We start from the raw sequence: 18642 nt of genomic DNA, 5'->3' as shown, positions 1-18642 counted from the left end.
CAGGTAGACAGAGCCGGGGGTCTACGTGCGTTGCACGTGCGCATATTTCAAGGTTTCGGGGAGATGTTCGTCAAAACAAACAGCACAAGGTACCAGAACGAACCGGAGGCTGAGTAATGTGACAGTGCACAATGTGAATGGCCATTATGAGTATGAATGAATATGTATCTCTCGGCTGGGCCTGGAAAACGTGCCTCTCGGCGCAGGACTGAAACAGAAACCGGGACTGCGACTGTGGACGGTGCCATAAATTTGCCGACTTGATTGTGTTTGACTTTAAGGCACTTTATGGCATAAATCACAGGACCGCAAACGATGCCAAAGTGAGAAGAGAGAAACTGACTCCGAAGACTAGAGACTGACCCAAGGGTTAATTGCTGACAATTTTCAAAGGCTGGCAGCCAAAAAAAAAATAAGTAAAATAAAACTTAAACGGCTTAGAGAGACCTGGCCAGGTTTAAGTTTTGCACACTTCTCCGATTTTAATCTTTATTTATAGCACCTTGTATGCGTGCGTGTGTGTATCTGTGTGTATCTGTGTGTGCGTGCTCAAACTCTTTTGGGGAGTAACTACCATTTGGCATTGGCACGGTAACAAGACAAGACAGTCCGACGACGATCATCAATAAGCAGCTGCCGGCTGCGCATGCGCCTCATTCCCATTCGCCCCATTCGCCTATTAACGAGCGCAAGGAGCTGGCCAAAAGAGATTTGCAAGTCGTTGTTGTTGTTGTTCTTGTCGTTGTTGCCATTGGCAAGCTAACGAAGTTGACAACTTGATGACATTTGATCTCTGGACTCGAACAACAACAACAACGGGAACGCCGACAGGCACAAGGCCTAAGCAAAGGCAAACCGCAAATGACAGCGCGATGATCAGATGAGACGCTCAGAAAATCAGACGATCCGACGGTCAGTTGGTTTGATTTTGGTCTAGCCACGCACACAGCGCATTCAGATTGGATTCAAGTTGGAGTCGCAATTGGAGTTGGAGCATGCGACTGGATTGCACACACACAGCAGGGCGCTACATTGTAAATCCTTGTGTGAACGAAGTACAGTAAAACAGGTCGCTGCAAGAAATGTGCACTCAACTTGGTATTGAATTTGCTTAGGCAATAAAAAAAAAAAAAGAATTGTATATAAGGAGATCATTAATCATATTTGCATTTAGACTTATAACTTTGACCAGCAGGCACAGATTTTAATCAGAAAATTGGTTTAAAAAAAAAAATTAATTTATTATTTTGCAAAATGATTTTAGATTCTCAATTAATTAAATTAATCATCGGTTTTCAGTCGATTAATCAATGAGGAAAATGGTTTCCTTAAAAAGTATCTAAAGTTAAAAGAGAAAGTCTTCGTTATTGATTAATTGATTGTCAAACATTTGGTAACTTAAAATGATAAAAAACCCAACGTTGAATTCAAATATAACTAATGACAGGAAACTAAATAAAGAAAACTATTTATAAAAGGTTTTCTGATGCAAAAAACTTTGATAATTTCAAGGTCTCTGACCATTCAGAATTATTGAAAATCCCGATACTTCTCTCTTCCCGCTATGATATATTAACATTATAATGTTTGGAGGGGGTGGTGGGGGAAAATGTTAGTCTTCCTCATCGGGCCTATTTTCACAATTTATCTCCGTAATAACCATAAAAAAATTATGTATATTTTATAATATAATAAAATAATAATAATATGCATAATATCCCTGTACAAGTATAATAATAACAATAAAAAAATAAAATAATAATTCAATACATAATATTCCTCTGCATTTACTATAATGATAATAAAATATTAAAATAATTTACAAATTGTTCCCATACAAATAATGTTAGATATAGCCGAAAGCCTTTGCAATCCGCCTCACATACTATTTTATTTTATACAAAATAAATAATTTGAATGTTCTCACTAATTCATAAGAGCATGTCAGTTGTTCAACAAGCTTCAAGCTCCGCCTACAAGTACCCTGCACCCTACACAGCCTACAGATACTCTCATGCCCATTTCCTTAAGGCTTATGCGCCGATACTGACACCAGCCTCAAAGTCGAGCTGAAGTCGAGTTGAAGTCAGCTGCATTTTGTGGTCTGGCGGCGACAAAAGGCCCAGTCGGAGACCACCAACAGCAAAGGGAGTGAGGAGCAATGCCAACCAATCTGCAGACTGTCAAGGCTGCCGCCAGACATGTGTGGATAGAGTGTCAATGCGGAGTCATTTGGTTTTACAAATATTCCATTTATTTATCAAAAATGTAACACCCATACAAAAATGAGCCCCACTAAAATTGCCAAGGTTCCAAGCAGCTAGAAATCAGTTAAAGGTATTTTAGATTTAGACTAGTATTTCTATAGATATATATTATATAGGTATATAGTAAGTGGCTCTAGAGTTTGGCTTTCAGTGCAGCTGCTGTTGCTGCTGGCAGCTGCGGTGGTTTCTCCAGCTTCTCTGCCAGCTGCAACTGTTCCTGCGGTGGCAGCAGATTCCCCGCCGCAAAGATGTTGCGAGGATCCAGATGCTGCTTGGCAGCGGTATAGAGCGAGGTGCCCGTCTCGGTGACCGCATTGCGATACCAATGGCTGCGTATTTTGCCCACACCATGGTGATGCGACAGGGAGCCACCGCAGGCCAAGATCTCCTCGCGTGCACTGTGCTCAATGGCCTCGAATACCTCCACCGGATTGGGTATGTTCAAATAGCGGAAACCAAAGTAAAAGTATATGCACGCCCCCGCATCGTAGGTCTGCGTCACCCGCGCCGAGATGGTGTAGTGCGAAATGTTGTGCCTGGCGCATTCCTGCACCCAAATTAATACAAAGTTAAAGCTTAAAAATGATTATTTTCGGAAAATTGGGTTTTCTACATACCGAAACGACGCGCCGCTTCACACAGCGACACAGCAAGCTGCAGCGATCCCAGGGTACAGACGTCTCAAACGATTCAGCCACAATGCCTTGATGCAGTGCAAAGTCCTGAAAAGAATGCAAGAGTTTTTTATATTATAAAGAAACTATAAACTATAAAGAAACTAGTAAAAGTTGTACAATACTATAAAGAAATATCTAAAAAGTTTATTTGGAACGATCTCGTTCAACACGAGCTAAATTTATTGAGGCTAGCAAAGAAGATGTTTTGATCAGGCAATAGTTTTATTCATTAACATATATATGCATAAATATACATATAAAGTATATTTATTGCGATAATATATTATACATAAAGATAATATTATATGCATCCTTCATTTAAGCTTCGTGGGCACATTCAGAACACATTTAAAAAAAATTTATTAACGCATGTGCCTATTATCAAACATTGTAATAAAGAAGGAACAATAATCAACACGCCGACAATTTAAAACCCTAAAAGTCAAATGTTCTCGATGTGATTATATACAAAAACCTTCTTTTTGGACTACATTTTATATAATATATCATTAGCAGTTAAAAAATAATTTGAAACTGAATGGCATCTGCATCATATAGTGGGCCGATCAGGCCGACTCGGACCCTATATACAGCCTGCCCTAGAAAGGCAGACCCAGGCAAAGTCTTGTGGACTCGGCTGTTGATGCCGATCGAAATTATATATGTGCCTAATGGAATCGGAGATGTCAAGACCCAAGATCCATTAACAGACAACTTTACAGCTAACAATTTGACACGTATTTTCAAACAGCTATTAACGCTGTAATAAATAAAACTCACATCACACATTTCGCATACTTTATAAATAAATGACCACCTGGCAAACATTTTCAGTTACTTCATAATATTTACCGCCGGAAAGGCGGCTCTTTGGAAGACTGACAAAAGCGACTTCGGTTAAATATTTATAAAAGAACAAATGCATTTGCGTTCCGTTTTTTACTTGCTAAGCGTTAATTTGGCATTCATTCAACATCAATCTTCCGGTCGCTACTAATATCAGGGATTCCATGATATCTCAATTCGCTTATGGATTGACCAAAAAGAGTATATCATCCCAATGAGAAACTCGACATACACGAGATATACATATGTGCTTATGGTATCTACCCTTTGTATGGGCATCTGTTGTAAGTAGTCAATTTTCTAGCCCTCCCATTGAATTGAATTGCATTCGCTCTGAAACTACACTCACCCTGATGTATGCGATGACAAAGGTGAATAAATAGCCGCGCTCGCCGTTCTGGCCACCTGCCGGAAATCCCTTGTAGCGTGCGGCGATTTCATAGATGACCGCCTCCTGGCGCTGCACATCCTTCTGTTCGCCCTCGAAGAGCAGCGTGGCGGCGCATATGTGCGCCAGATCGATGCCCTTCCATACGGTCACATAGCGCTGTTTGACTGCATCCAGGCAGCTGGCCAGCCAGCTCTTCTCGGGCTTGAGGGCCTGACCGAATAGGAACTGCTCGTTGTCCATGAGACGGACCGAGGCGGGCTGGCAGCGTCGTCGGGCCACCTCGCGCATAAAGAGCACGCCCTGCTCGAAGTCGGGGAACACCAAGGAACCATAACGCTGCACTGGCGGCAGCGGACGCACCTTGAGAACGACTTCAGTGATGACGCCCAGCGTGCCCTCGGAGCCGAGTATGATGTGATTGAAGTCCGGGCCACAGCTGACTCGCGGCGCGCTGCACTCTCGCTCCAGCGTGCCTGCCGGCGTGACCATGCGCACACGCACCACCAGATCCTCGATGTTACCGTATACGTTCTTCTTCATGCCGGAGGCGCGCGTGGCCACCCAGCCGCCGAGCGTGCTGAACTCATACGAGTCCGGCTCGTGGCCCACGGTGAGACCCTGTTCGCGCAGCACTCGCTCCAGATCCTGACCCACCACGCCCGACTCGAAGCAGACGGTGAGATTCTCTCGATTAAGCCACAGCAGGCGATTCATCTGCGACGTGTCCAGAACACAAATCATGCGCTGCTCCTCCTGCGGACAGGTGATGGCACCCGAAACGCTCGTCCCGCCCCCAAAGGGCAACAGCATCACATTGTGCTTGTGCGCCAGCCTCACCAGCTGCACCACCTCGTCGTGGCAGCGCGGCCACACCACCAGATCCGGTATGCGCCGGAACTTGTTGTGCCACAGGCTGTAGATGTCGTTCAGCGTCTGGCCGTGGCACCGTACCAGCCGGTCGACGCCCTCCTGGGAGTGCTCCACTTTGGTGCAGCCGCGCAGCTCGTTCAGGAAGGGCGCATTCTCCACTGGAGCCGGGTACGTCGGCGGCAGCTGTGGGTACGCATTGGTGTGATCCACGCGCAGATCGAATTTACTTCTCACCCACTTCGTGAAATTGGGTAATTCACAGCCGGCTAGCGGGTATCTGAAATTGAAATAAAAAAATTCAATAAATATCGATTGGCCAAGACTAATTTCAATATTAGTTTTTTTAGTTGGCCGGATCGGATCACTATATCAAATAGATTGAATCGAACTCCTTTATCATTGCTCAAAACTCCATTTCATATCATTTTTTGATATCTTTAATCTTAAATATCATCATTTTTCAAGATAACGCAACACAATTCAGAAATTAGATTTGAAAGAATTGAATTGTATAGGTAGGAATATAGCGTTTGGATTTAACTTGCAGAGTTAGTTTTAAAAATAGAAACAAAAATATATATGCATTCGGATCGAGCCTGTTCAAACGTGTAAACAGCCTCTACACAGAGACTCAGAGATAGAGCTCCGATTTGTATGAACTTAGACGAAACGAAGCCCATGACTTCCGAATTTTATAGCTACTAATTAAATTAATAATGATACTTAGCGTATGGATTAGTCGCCCACAAGGCAGACTCTAGCACTTACTTGTCGCCCTTAAAGCAAATGATGCCCTGCTGTCCATAGAACTGGGAATCGTTGTAGCCCCAGCCGTACCACTTGAGCGCCTCCTGGCTAAAATGAAACAGTGAAACATCAGTTGGAATGACAACTGTGACTATATGCCATATGTACAAAAATACACTCACCGCTTCTTGGGTATTACGCTCTCCACGTGCCGCGAGAGCCGCGTGTCCAGCGCCAGAGATGTACCCTCCGGGGGTGGCTCCGGGACTTGTGTGGTCACCGCATTTCGCTTGGCTGCCATCTCGTTGTACAGTGGAGCTTGGTAATTGTGCGATTTGCTTATGGAGGAAACACACTTTTGGCTGGTATTTAATTATATTGCACAGCCCTTTGAGCGCAAAAATCGATAATTTGTTTTGTTATTTGTTTGTTGTTTTTTTTCGCTTTGGGATTTGCTGTCGTCAGATGAAATAAATACTTGGCCTGCTGCGGCAACTGGGATGCAGTCACATTCAATTTGCTATTTGTTTGGTTAAATATTGAGATGTTAGCTCATAATACTTGATTTCTATTTGCTTGTACTTTGCGCTAAAAACTAAATTAAAATAGAAATTTCACTAAAAAAACAACTCGGCGGCAGCTGCTGCACGCGCTTTGGTTTCAATATCTCTACCACGACTGCCGGGTCCGATGAGAGCGAGCCACGGCGCGAGAGAGAGAGCAGCCCCCAGGGCACGCACTGTGCTTTGGGGGATGGGGCAGAGCGAATCGGTTGACGGCCGTTTGCGAAACGGTTTCGTCTGAGGAACGAAACTAAAATATGTTCGGTAGATGAATACCAAAAAAAAAATTAAAACTGAGCAATCGATGAATTTCAACTGCACGTCTACGTTTTCGTATAAAACTCATTTCATTTTAACAGTTTGTGAGCTACTCTCAATTTGGCCTGTCCAAATTTTTTTTCCAAAAAGTTTTAAAATTTATGTAAATTTCCGTTTCGTGTTCTTTGGATAAAGTGTAATCATGCCTGGCAAAAAGCGAAGCTCTTCCAAAAAAACGGCTAACTCCTCTACACCGGTTTCCAACGAATCGGAGCCGACAAGCCCGGAGGGTGCACCAGCCGTACCTCCGAATCCTGCTGAAAAGGAGTCCAAGAAGAGCAGAACCAAGAGCAGCAAGTCTAAATCCAAAAGCAAGAAGGTTTAAAACAAACCAAAGGATTGACAGTATAAATGATGTGCACAAAAACTATTTGAGGACTTTAAAACAAGGTATACATTACATATTTGTATATAGTATATTATTTATATTACGTTATTATACACATAAAATACAATAGTAAAATCAAATACCCCTTGCATATTGGTAATGCAGAAACGACTGGCTTGACGATGTATTTGGAAAATAAATGTTTGATTTTAGCAAGAGCTTGTTGAAAAGATGGTCAATATAACGCTAGAAAAAGGTCACAATTGTAACAAGGAGCAGCCCCTCTAAACATTCACAGCCGGCATGTCAAGCCGTTTTATACCTGCTAACTAACTCAAGGTAAATATATAATTGAATGGAATATTTAAGCTTGAATAGAATTTTATTTAGGCCGTTGGAACTATGAAACAAGAATTAGTAGGCACTTGAAGATCAAAGCTATGCAGAACTTGAACCAAACAGACCGAATGAATGTAATTTACGTATTTAACAGCACTGGAAACTAAATTCTTTAATTTTACCGAACTCACAATAAAACAAGCCTAGCAGACATAACCGTTTCTCTCACTTAGCGCGCACTCTCCAAGACCCGCTCGCTCTTAGTGTTGTCGGTGCTTTTGTTTACGCGGGGGGTTGGTTGTTTCACAACACGGGCTTGCCGAAAAGGGGGTGGCAGCTGGTAGGCAGGGTGTGTATAACACGCAGCTCTTCCCAAGTGTGAGTCATGTTTTATGCGGAGCGGTTACGTCAATGAAATTAAAACTCTGCGACAGGTGGTTTTAATTGTGAATAAAGCGGGGTGTAGCCATCCAATACATAGAGCTGTTGTTAAACGACGGCCTCTTAAATATTTGAAATTCTCGATACGTAGTACTGCATAAGTAATTTATTGTTATGGGAAATGTAACAGTTGCTCGTTAATTTTAAATTTAAATTGACACCCATATTTATCTATTGTGAACGAGAACACAAGTAAACCAACTATTGTTTTAGTGAGGGAAACTGTTAAAAATAGTTTCGAAAATTGAGTTGAAAGTTGCCTTTCATAAGGAAATGTTATATGTAAATATGATTAGAAAGTTAATACACTGGCACGTAAATATTTTAAAACGATTTTAGCTTAAATTCCCTAGACTCACGATATAGTAAATATAAAACTTTAAAACGACGTTTCAATTCCCAACTGCAATGCGCGAGATTGAAAACAAAACTGAGCCCAAAAAAGCCAATTGCATTTTACGATTTCGTTGTCTCGTTTAGTTGTTAGTAAATTTTCGTCTCTTGCAAAAGCCAACAACAACTCTAAAGCAATGTTTATTATGCGCATATTTACACATCTCTGTACAATTTTATAATTGTTTAAAGTGTAAATTCGTGAGGCGGGCACAACACGAAACGAAAAGTGGACGCTATTTGTTTAATTTTCGCACTGCGCTTAGAGCGCCGTCCATTTGGGAGGGAGGGTCAAAGTTTTGAGTTTTTGTCTTTTATTTTCGCTTTTTTTACTGGCGGCTTGCTCGAAAACTTGCATTGATGTGTTTGCAATGGAGCTTGGAACGCTCAATTTGCACTTCCTTCATTATTGAACACTTTGTTGACACGTGTGATTTACTATATTTGCAAAGCGTTACGCAGCCAGGAAGTGAAAAACAAATATTTACTAGCAAATACTATTCGATTAGCTACAGCCACTGAACAATAGCTTATAAATATTGCTTTTTGTCAATTTAAATATTAACGGTTGCACGCTAGCGACATCTAGCGGAAAATAACCGAGCTGCACAGTAACCGATATTCTTAGCAACACTACTGCTCCGAGTTAATAGCCGGCTTAAACATAGTAACGTAGCATATCATTTTTCTATTATATAATGACACAAATAAGTTACAATATGTAATTAGTGTAAGTTCATCATTACCTGCCCACATAAATAACATTTAGAAGATATACACGATAGTGGGCACTTATTGCAGGTGTATATCGATTACCATAAACACAGTAATCGATACTTATGTGGCTTTGCATTCCTGTGCACTGTGACTGCTGCCAACTCGCAACTTGTCATCTTCAACGCGAAAAACATTAAAGAAAATCCAAATTGAGTGCGTAAATAAACATAAAATACAGGCACAACGCGAAAATAGCGTAACTTGGCAACCGCATAGGTTTGCAAGGTGCCGGCTGCCTAAAGCAAGCGGCCCCAAGCAGACGTAGCATTCCTATTGTTTGTGTTTGTGCGTATATTGCGTGTGTGTGAGTGTGTGTGTGCATGGGCGAGTGTTGGAACAATAACAAGCCCAACAAAATGCGAATGAATTGTAACGGAGCAGCGTTCAATGCGGCCGCTGCCTTTGTGCTGCTGCTGCAGCAGAAGCAGCGATGATTCATAGGTAAGTTATGCGCCTGGCTTACCGCTTATTTGTTTCTGTATGTATGTGTGTGTGTATATGGCTTATGTATATTTTTGTAGCCCACAATAATTACACCAACAACAATAACAACGGCCGTGCCTTAATATCGAACGTAGAGCAATAAAACACACACAAGCACACGAAACGTTGGCAAAATGCCGCTGCTGTCCAAATGCTTCCCTTGCTTCAAATTTAAACGTGAAGAGGTCATCGACAAGCTGGACTACAGCAATACACCGCTCCAGGATGCCTTTCCCGAGGTGTGGCAACACGAACGTACCCTCGAGGAGCTGCATCTGAGTAATGCGCGGGTGAGTATCACCTAAATATAAAACCCATTGAATATATGTCTAATATATGCCTCCTCTTTTTAGCTACAAACACTGCCGCCGCAGCTGTTTTACTGCCAGGGATTGCGCATCCTTCAGGTGAACAGCAACAATCTGGAGAGCATACCGCAGGCCATTGGTTCGCTGCGTCAATTGCAACACCTCGATCTGAACCGCAATCGTAAGTCGCCGCACCCAGCCACGATAATTACTAAAAAATAAACTCCTAATTTTCTGTTCTTTCCAGTTATTGTCAATGTGCCGGAGGAGATTAAGGCGTGCAAACATCTGACCCACTTGGATCTTAGCTGCAACAGCCTGCAACGTCTGCCTGATGCGATTACATCGCTGATATCGCTGCAGGAGCTGCTGCTAAATGAAACATACCTAGAGTTTCTGCCTGCAAACTTTGGTCGTTTGGTCAACCTGCGAATTTTGGAGGTGCGCCTCAACAATCTCATAACGCTGCCCAAGTCGATGGTGCGTTTGGTTAGTCTGCAGCGTCTTGATATTGGCGGCAATGAGTTCACCGAGCTGGTAAGCGTAATATAGTTCATTTCCATACATTCAAGCCTTATTCCGCACTCATTATAGCCAGAAGTCGTTGGAGAACTAAAGTCACTGCGCGAGCTGTGGATCGATTTTAATCAAATTCGTCGCGTTGCGCCCAACATTGGCAAACTTCGCGAACTGCAACACTTTGAGGCCAATGGCAATTTGCTGGACACACTGCCCAATGAGCTAAGCAATTGGCGTAACGTCGAGGTCTTGTCAATCTGCTCCAATAATCTGGAAGCATTTCCGTTTAGCGTGGGCATGCTCAAGTCCCTAGTCACGTTTAAGTGTGAGTCAAATGGGCTGAGCGAGCTGCCCGACAGCATAAGCTACCTGGAGCAGCTGGAGGAGCTGGTGCTGAGCCACAACAAGCTAATGCGCCTTCCCAGCACAATTGGATCGTTGGTCAAACTGCGCTTCCTCTTCGCCGATGACAATCAGCTGCGCCAGCTGCCCGACGAGCTCTGCAGCTGCAGTCAACTGAGTGTCTTAAGCGTGGCCAACAATCAGCTCTCAGCGTTGCCCCAAAATATAGGCCATTTAGCCAAGCTGAAGGTGCTTAATGTTGTTAATAACTACATCAATGCCCTGCCTGTTTCCATGCTGAGCCTGGTAAATCTCACGTCTCTGTGGCTTAGCGACAATCAGTCGCAGCCACTGGTGCCACTTCAGTATTTAGATGCCAGCAGCAAGACGCAGCTCACGTGCTTTATGCTGCCACAGGTGACATTCAAGATGCAGGCCCAGCAGCAACAGCAGGTCCAGGACCAATACGAGTTTGTCTACGCGAATCATCAGCAGCAGCCACAGCAACCGTCGAGCCCATCGCGTCGCATATGCTTCGCCGAGGAAGCGACCATTCTAAGTGCGGGCAGCACCAACACTAACACCAGCAGCGCACCGCAGCCCGCTCCGAGCTACTCCGCCAGCTATGTGACTTCTCCGCCCACTCCTGAGCAGCTGCCTGCTGGCAGCTCGGTGCGTTTGATGCGTTCACCCACGCCGTATCCGAAGGAGCTGCGCCAAATGGCCAAGTATATGCGTCAGGCGCAGGCGGCGAATGCGGCGGCATCGGGGTCCAGCGAGGTGCGAGAGGCGCGTGTCGTGGTGCCAAACGGCCAAGTGGCCATGCCACTCTGTGATAGCAATCAGGACGCTGTGGATCATGCCACGGCGAGTGCAATATATGGCGTTGCGCCCGAGGCGGCTCACATTTACGGTGTCTACCAGCCGGCGCAGCAGCAGGCCACACAGGAATATTATGGTTTGCCGCTTGTCAACTACGAGGCGCACTACCAGCAACTCTATGTGGATGCCAACAGCTTGCCGCTGCCTACTACGCATTTGTCAAATGGAACAGAAGAGAATTATGAGCTGCAACCGCTACAACAGCAGCCAGCAGCGCCTCCACCACGCATGGAACCGCCGCCCTATCACATAGCGCGCGTGTATACCAAGAAAACGCCCGAAGATCTCACGCTCTACGAGTCCATGCGACAGCGAAAGCACCAACAACAACAAGAACAACAGCAGCAGCAGCAACATCAGCCAACAACACAGCCGCTCTACGAGCAGAGCAACAGCTACCAGGATGCGCTAAATAGCAACTTCAAGACAACGGCAATTGGTGCTCAATCAGATGAACTGGACTACCAGAACAATATCAACATGGAGCAACTTGAACTGCAGCAGCTGGAGCAGCAGCAGCTTGAGCTTGAAGATGAGCAGCAGCAGTTGCAGGATGTGGATGATACCTTATCGCAGAACTCATTAAATTCCACGGCCACCAACAATACATCTAGGACTAAAAAGTCAACCTGGATCTTTGGTGTGCACAAAAATCCCACTGTTAAGCAGGTGACCCTCAAATGGGAAAACAGCATTGGCTTCGACATTGCCGAGCTGCTTAATCAGGTGATTATATCGTCTTAACAGGGTATTTAATGTTCTGACACCATTCCTCTCCCATTTAGGTGGGCATCTTTGTTAGTGCTATCACGCCAAATTCAAATGCCGCGCGCTTGCTGAGCCTCAACGATAAGCTGCTGGAGATCGACGGCTATGACCTGACCAATGCCAATCTGAGCGATGCCAAACGTGTCCTGCTTAACTGCGGCACAGTCATAAATATAATGCTGTCACGCAAGTGATGGCCCCTTTCGTCTCCCACTCCCCCCATGCCTCTATATACTGAGACCGAAGACTTGCGCATTTTTCTAAAGTAACTTGAAATACGCTAATATAAATCAGCAAACCATGCTAATATGCAACTGCATTTTCAAGCCATAAACAACCTTTGCACTGGCGCCTTAAACTTGTAATAATAACAGTTGCAGACGAAATAGCATAACCAGCTTCCAGTTGATGCATTTCATTTAGTTAGAATCTATTTCAACTGCCATTTACAATACTTAGCAAAAGCGCTATGTATGTACATACTCGATCTATCATTTGTGAGTTCATAAAAATTGTATTCTGTTTAGTTTGGTTTAAAACACATTCTTCATTATATGCGAAATAAAAAGTATTTTAAGTATTCGAACTGTAAGCTAAGGCAAACGTATTTTACGGAAAAAATGCTGAGCGAGCAATTGTTCTAAACGCCTTTGAAACTATTCGATAGATTGTTACTTGAACACACGACTGTATTAAAATATTTTTAATAACTAGGTTTCAGTTTGAAGTTGTTGAAACATGGACCAGTATTTGATTGGTATTCAAAATTAAGCAATATTATTTATTCTGTATTAAAAGTTCTACACTTTATTATAACTCTTGAAAACATTAAGCATAATTATTTGTATCAAATTTGTATAATTTATAACTGGATAGTAGACTCCAACTAACATACACTTATTATATATTTATCTGAAGAAGTATGAAATGATGAAACATATTGAATAACAAACGATTGCTTTTAGTTTAATATTAATCTCAAAGTGGGCCTTTATTTTTGGCCGCCAGTGTAATTTATAGCAAACATACAGAAAATATAATAAATAGTGCAATTAGCGTTGATTATACGTACATACAATTACGAGTACCATATAGACAGCATTTACAAAACAAGCACATATATACACATTTATATGTGCCTAGATATACATATATATACAATATTTACAACTAGCGCCTATTTTACGCCCAGCGTTGTTCAAATTTGTTCCAAATTGAAATGATTATGTGCTTAGATTAAGGTTAAACAAAGATATTAGCTGTTTATGTTAGTTGTTATGGTGCAGCAATATAAATTCTATATGAACATAAAGATATGTATTCTATATATTTATTGTCTACATCAATCATTTTTCTATTAAAAATTGTTAAATTCTCATACCATTGGCGTTGTGAACAGTATTATTTTTTAGCTGATTAACATTTGAATATTATGCTAAAGTTTGACATTTCTATATCTATTAGATCCAAACATTAACACACACACACAAATACAGCTAGCATAAGATCGCACTTTATATGAAAATTCATTTTGTTTATACGCGCTACAACAAATCACCGAAACAAAATGCAAAAAAAGAAATCAATAATTAAATAAACACAACAATTTTTCACTTAAGCTTGTCTTTTGCCTTTCCCATTGTATAATTAACAGCTGAACTCCTTTGATTAATTTCCTAGCTGAGTCTTTGGATGGTTTTTGTGTTGTTCCTATTGGCAGGGAATTATCAATGCAAATTAATTGTCAACAAAGGCACGCAAATAGAAGTAAGGCTTTGAAGAAAAAAAGCGTACGTATGCTTGCTGTAATATACCCTGGAATAGTTTGACATATTTTTTCAAAATACAAATGTAGAGTGGAATTAAAATTAATGTTTTTGATTGGAGGATCAAGTACTTCATCAAAATTACTTAGCAATATTTTTTATTACACTTACATTAATTTAACTATAGATAATTTTGTACATATTTCTTGTGTAAATTAATCAGGTATGAAAATATTCTTTCGCTTTCAGGATTACAGGCCCCAAAAAGCATACATTGAACAAAGTGTTCCTCTGTATGATAGTGTCTAGTATTAAATACTGTTTTAATAGGAGCTTTTATCTCATACTTTGATATCCAATGTTCCTTTTTCAGCGATTTTCTGATTTCGCGCATTGTTGCGCTTGCACTATATGTCTTGGAATACACTATATTGTAAGCTGGCACTGTTGGAGGTCGGTGACAGTAAAATTGATATCGTACGGTTTGATTTCCCTTCATAATGGGTTTAACACCACACCATTCCGTTGCAGAAGAATCATCGACAACGGCTGTGAGCATTCGAGTTCCAATTAAAAGTAGACTGAAATGGGCCGTGCAGTCGGCAAGAAAAGTATTTCTGTCATATTTTATAGAAGATTTTCCTTTATGTCCAGTTTCTTTGCAACCTCCAATGGCCAAAACTTTTGTGTTTAATGTCAATGTTGCCGCTGCTGCAAATAATATATATTTTAATTTTATTTAAATATTTGTGTTTGTTTAGAAAAACGTTTGCTGCATCTTACTTGTATCTATTTCTGCATTATCGTTATTCAGATTTCTTTCGGTTTCTTTCATTGTACTTATAGTATAAATTGACTAGTTATTTCTTTGGCGCAAACTTTGGGATTGGTAAAAGCCTTTTGTTTGCGTTGCATTTATACACTGAACATAATGAAATACTTCTAATTTCACAACAAATGTACTGCAAGCTCAGCGAAAGCTTAGAGATAAGTTTATAGCTATTCAAGAACTTCTTTATTCATTTTTTTGAAATTATTTTGGACTACCAAAAATATTGCTGCTAAGAACCAAAACTAAAAACCGATTTGTTGGATAAAATACAGCTAAGTTTAATGTTTGTATCTATAAAAATGTATTTATTCATATAGATGTACGTCTATATGTAAGTGTGTATGTTCAGAACAAGTTCCTTCCCGTTACAATGCTTATAAAAAAGAAGCAATAAGGTATAAATGTTGCCCTTCTACCCGATTCTCAATAATTCAAAATAGTCACGTTTTCGTACATTGATTGTCATTTGAATATTAGCAAGTTGTTTTGGAAAACAAATAACTACTTTATTTTCTATTTATTCATGTTTTATGCATGTTTTTACATATGTAATTGTTACAGCCTTCCTTTAGTTTTATAATGCTTCTGTTGTTACATATTAATAGTGTGTTACATTCAGATATCGATATGTACAATGATAATATCAAATAAAAACTAGAAACTATAATAATATAAACTACAGGCATTTCTACAACCTTAGCATACATTAAGGTTTTGTTTCTTAAATATATAATATATACATATAAATATCACATTTAAAAGCTAATGAACATGTTACAATTGTTACAATTAACTTAAAAAAAAAAAGAAAAAGCAATTTTCTCATATTCCTACCTTTTTTTTAACATGTTCTTTGTGTAAGTAATACAAAAACTGAAACATCCTGTACCTTGCAGCGTCAAAGGCCTCAACAAATATTTGATCAACCTTAGACCTATAGCCTTTACAGCCCTTTTCGTTTAGAGGCATTTCTACAACATACTTTGATGTCCAGTTTTCTTGTTGTAGTCGCTTTCTTATATCGTGCAATATTGACTCGGCATTAACTGTCTGGCCACACATCATATAGCCATTATCCCTACGATTGGAATGACAATAGAATTGAAAGCGTTGGATTTGATTATCTTCCCCGATTTTTTTCATTTCAAGAAGTTGCCACTTCTTATCCACTTCTATGGGCGTACGAGTTTCCATTAGAAGAAGTCCAAAATGTTTCTTGCAGTTGTCAAGAAAAACGTTCTTGTCAAACTTAACCACAGGTTTTTTTTTAGACCTAAGGTTGCGCCTCCGATCGCCAATGGACAAAACCTTGGCTTCTGAGGTCAACGTCGCCACAGCTGGAAATATGTTAATATTAAACATGTGTTTACCGGCATGAAAAGATGTATCTTACTTGTATCGCTTTTTACATTATCATTTTCCGCAGTTGTTTCCGTTTGTATCATTTTATTGCTGTATTAAAATGCTTCAGTTTCACAGCTGACGAACTATTTGCTTGACGTAAACTTTTGGATTGGCAAAGCTTCCAAGCTGACGCCACTTTTATATGCAGCACTACGCGAAATACTTATGACAATTTCACAACTCTGCCAAAAGCTTTTTTTAAAAGCTTAAAGGTGCGCTCTTGCACCAATTATTTTTGTTTACGTTTTCAATAGCTGTTCTTTGTATTTTACAGGGTATGCTAAGTTAATAATTACTTGTGATTAGATTCTCTGTGTAAATATTGTAAATACTGCACAAATTTGAAGGTCCTCCTTGTTTCCACATCAAGGGCCTCGGAAACAACCTCTTTAATGTAGTGATCGGAGCCGTAGTATTTTTTGCCACCAATTTTTGTTTTCAGAGGCGTTTCTATGACATTATTTGATATCCACTTTTCCTCTTTCAGTCGTTTTCTCACCAGAGCCATAACTTCCATTGCATTAAAGGTGGGGCCAAATATCATCGTACCTCTTGGATAACTGTTACCTTTCTGACGAAAAAAGTGATAACGCCTGGGTTGATTATCCTCCTTAATGCTCGCCGCTCCAAATTTTTCAACCGCGTCCCAATCTCCGACAACGTCTACAGTTTTTCGACTACCAGTTAATAGCAGACAAAAATGCTTTCTAAAATCTTCCTGAAAATTATTCACGTTGTATTTGAATGAAGGCGGCTTCTTTGTGAAGCATTCCTCATCTCCGATTGCCAATACTTTGGCCTTGCACGTGATTGTAGCGACTTTTTGGAAATACATACGCATTATAGAAATGTTCAATATTGTTCTTCCCTTTTTTTTTTACATTACCCGTCTCTTTTTCAGTTTCTGCATTAAACTCTTCCATTATTATATTTGTTTGTTTACTTTTACGAAGTCAACAAATCCAGCACAGCTGACGAACTGACTGTTGCTCGAAAACCTACTTTGCGATTGGCAAAAAGCTCTTGACAAATGATGAAATCCCATTCATTTCACAAAAAAGCTCAACAAAAGCTCAAGTAGTAAGTTCTGTTTCTGTTTACGTATTGCACAGCTGTTCTCCCAATCGTACCGGCTCTTACACATCCATATACATAAGTGCCGGATCTGAATAAGTCTTAGACAGACTTACAATGGAACAATTTTGGCAGACATTTAAGCTATTAAAATAAGTTCAGTATATTGCTTAGCTTACTTAGTGGATATTTGGAGGTCTTGCCATACAAAGAAAGCTCTTTGTTAAAAAAAAAATACAAAATACTTTATTAAAGTAATTAGAATTTAAAAAATAACTTAAAATTACTTCATATGTCAAAGAAACTATTTACAATACTGCAAAGCAGAGTAAGGGCAGCGCCTGCACTGCCTGAAAGTTCAGTTACGTATTTACAGGGTATGCTCGAATAGTCTTGTTACTTGCGAATAGATTCTCTGTGTAAGTATCGCAAGAATTTAATGAGCTTTACCTTTTCAGCATCAAGAGCATCCGAAACAATTCCTTGAATATATTGATCGGAGCCGTAGAATGGGTTATCGGGACGACTCACTTTTGTCTTCAGAGGTGTTTCTATGACATTCGATGATATCCAATTTTCCGTTTTCAGTCGATTCTTAACTAGATTCAGAGCTTCCGCTGCGTTCAAAACGGGCCCAGAAATAATCTCACCAGTCGAAAAACTGTTACCGCGCCCACAAGAAAAATGATAGCGCCTGGGTTGATTATCCTCCTTAATGCTCGCCGCTCCAAATCTTCCAACCGCGTTCCAATCTTCGACAACGTCGATTGGTGTTCGATTTCCAGTTAATAAAAGACACAAATGTTTTCTGAAATCTTCCCGCAAAAAATTCATGTTGTATTTTGCTGGCAGCTGCTTGTTTTTGGGGTATTCCTCATCCTCGTCTCCAATAGCCAAGACTTTTGTCTTGGACGTGATTGTGGCGACTTCTGGAAAAACGTATGTATTGCAAAAATTAAAAAAAAACCTTTTGTTTAATTGAAACGCTAAATTTACCTTCCTCCTTTTTAGTTTCCGCATTATCTTTTTCCATGTTTTTCTTTATTTATTTACTTATTTTGCAGTACGCAAGCTACGGATCCAACACAGCTGACTCTAGCTTGAAGACGAACTCTGTGATTGGCAAAAAGCTCTTTCGATTGCGCCACTTTTATAATAACGAAAATGTTGGGCAAAAAGCTCCTTGAAAGCTTTAAGTTGTGTATGTTTGTATTTTTGTTTACGTGCAAATTGTATTTCGGCTAAAATGCAAATATAATCATGAAACTTTTCGTGAGTTTCAATGAGTCAGTTCGACAGTTCAGACT

The 18642-nt window shown here is 40.6% G+C and overlaps 4 protein-coding genes and 1 long non-coding RNA gene across 8 annotated transcripts; 2 read left to right on the top strand and 3 right to left on the bottom strand.

The window, feature by feature from the left end:
• Positions 1 to 2231: 2231 nt before the first annotated feature.
• ADPS (alkyldihydroxyacetonephosphate synthase) lies at positions 2232 to 6589 on the bottom strand. Its single transcript, XM_064695838.1, has 5 exons — positions 5981 to 6589; positions 5820 to 5906; positions 4140 to 5328; positions 2885 to 2989; positions 2232 to 2814 (listed from the first exon to the last, which is right to left on the bottom strand). Exons 1-5 carry the CDS (start codon positions 6097 to 6099, stop codon positions 2401 to 2403), a joined length of 1914 nt encoding a protein of 637 aa, XP_064551908.1. The 5' UTR covers positions 6100 to 6589; the 3' UTR covers positions 2232 to 2400.
• A 114-nt stretch (positions 6590 to 6703) lies between these two features.
• Positions 6704 to 7562, top strand: LOC135437774 (uncharacterized). Of its 3 annotated transcripts, none has more exons than XR_010437749.1 (3): positions 6704 to 7069; positions 7173 to 7346; positions 7398 to 7562. It is a non-coding gene; the product is annotated as an uncharacterized LOC135437774 (long non-coding RNA). The 3 variants fall into 3 exon arrangements; XR_010437748.1 differs by having other exon boundaries at positions 7138 to 7346; positions 7386 to 7562; XR_010437747.1 differs by having other exon boundaries at positions 6707 to 7069; positions 7138 to 7346.
• A 1467-nt stretch (positions 7563 to 9029) lies between these two features.
• On the top strand, positions 9030 to 13337 carry Lap1. Of its 2 annotated transcripts, none has more exons than XM_064695790.1 (6): positions 9030 to 9398; positions 9536 to 9730; positions 9794 to 9929; positions 9996 to 10285; positions 10343 to 12217; positions 12277 to 13337. In XM_064695790.1, the coding sequence occupies exons 2-6, from the start codon at positions 9575 to 9577 to the stop codon at positions 12451 to 12453; spliced, it is 2634 nt and encodes an 877-aa protein (XP_064551860.1). In that variant the 5' UTR covers positions 9030 to 9398; positions 9536 to 9574; the 3' UTR covers positions 12454 to 13337. The 2 variants fall into 2 exon arrangements, with proteins under 2 accessions (XP_064551860.1, XP_064551859.1); XM_064695789.1 differs by having other exon boundaries at positions 9479 to 9730.
• Positions 13338 to 15657: 2320 nt separating this feature from the next.
• Positions 15658 to 17401, bottom strand: LOC135437779 (uncharacterized). Its single transcript, XM_064695842.1, has 3 exons — positions 17148 to 17401; positions 16251 to 17080; positions 15658 to 16194 (listed from the first exon to the last, which is right to left on the bottom strand). The coding sequence occupies exons 1-2, from the start codon at positions 17182 to 17184 to the stop codon at positions 16554 to 16556; spliced, it is 564 nt and encodes a 187-aa protein (XP_064551912.1). The 5' UTR covers positions 17185 to 17401; the 3' UTR covers positions 15658 to 16194; positions 16251 to 16553.
• A 153-nt stretch (positions 17402 to 17554) lies between these two features.
• LOC135437781 (uncharacterized) lies at positions 17555 to 18642 on the bottom strand. The gene is made up of 2 exons (XM_064695845.1): positions 18332 to 18642; positions 17555 to 18264 (listed from the first exon to the last, which is right to left on the bottom strand). The coding sequence occupies exons 1-2, from the start codon at positions 18366 to 18368 to the stop codon at positions 17732 to 17734; spliced, it is 570 nt and encodes a 189-aa protein (XP_064551915.1). The 5' UTR covers positions 18369 to 18642; the 3' UTR covers positions 17555 to 17731.

Source organism: Drosophila montana, unplaced genomic scaffold (genome assembly GCF_035044405.1).
Source record: "Drosophila montana isolate Dmon_TW-CO22-7 unplaced genomic scaffold, ASM3504440v1 contig_3833_1, whole genome shotgun sequence".
Classification (NCBI taxonomy): Eukaryota; Metazoa; Arthropoda; class Insecta; order Diptera; family Drosophilidae; genus Drosophila; species Drosophila montana.
The sequence above is the reverse complement of the archived record's forward strand: the minus strand, read 5'-3'. Positions and strand labels throughout refer to the sequence as shown.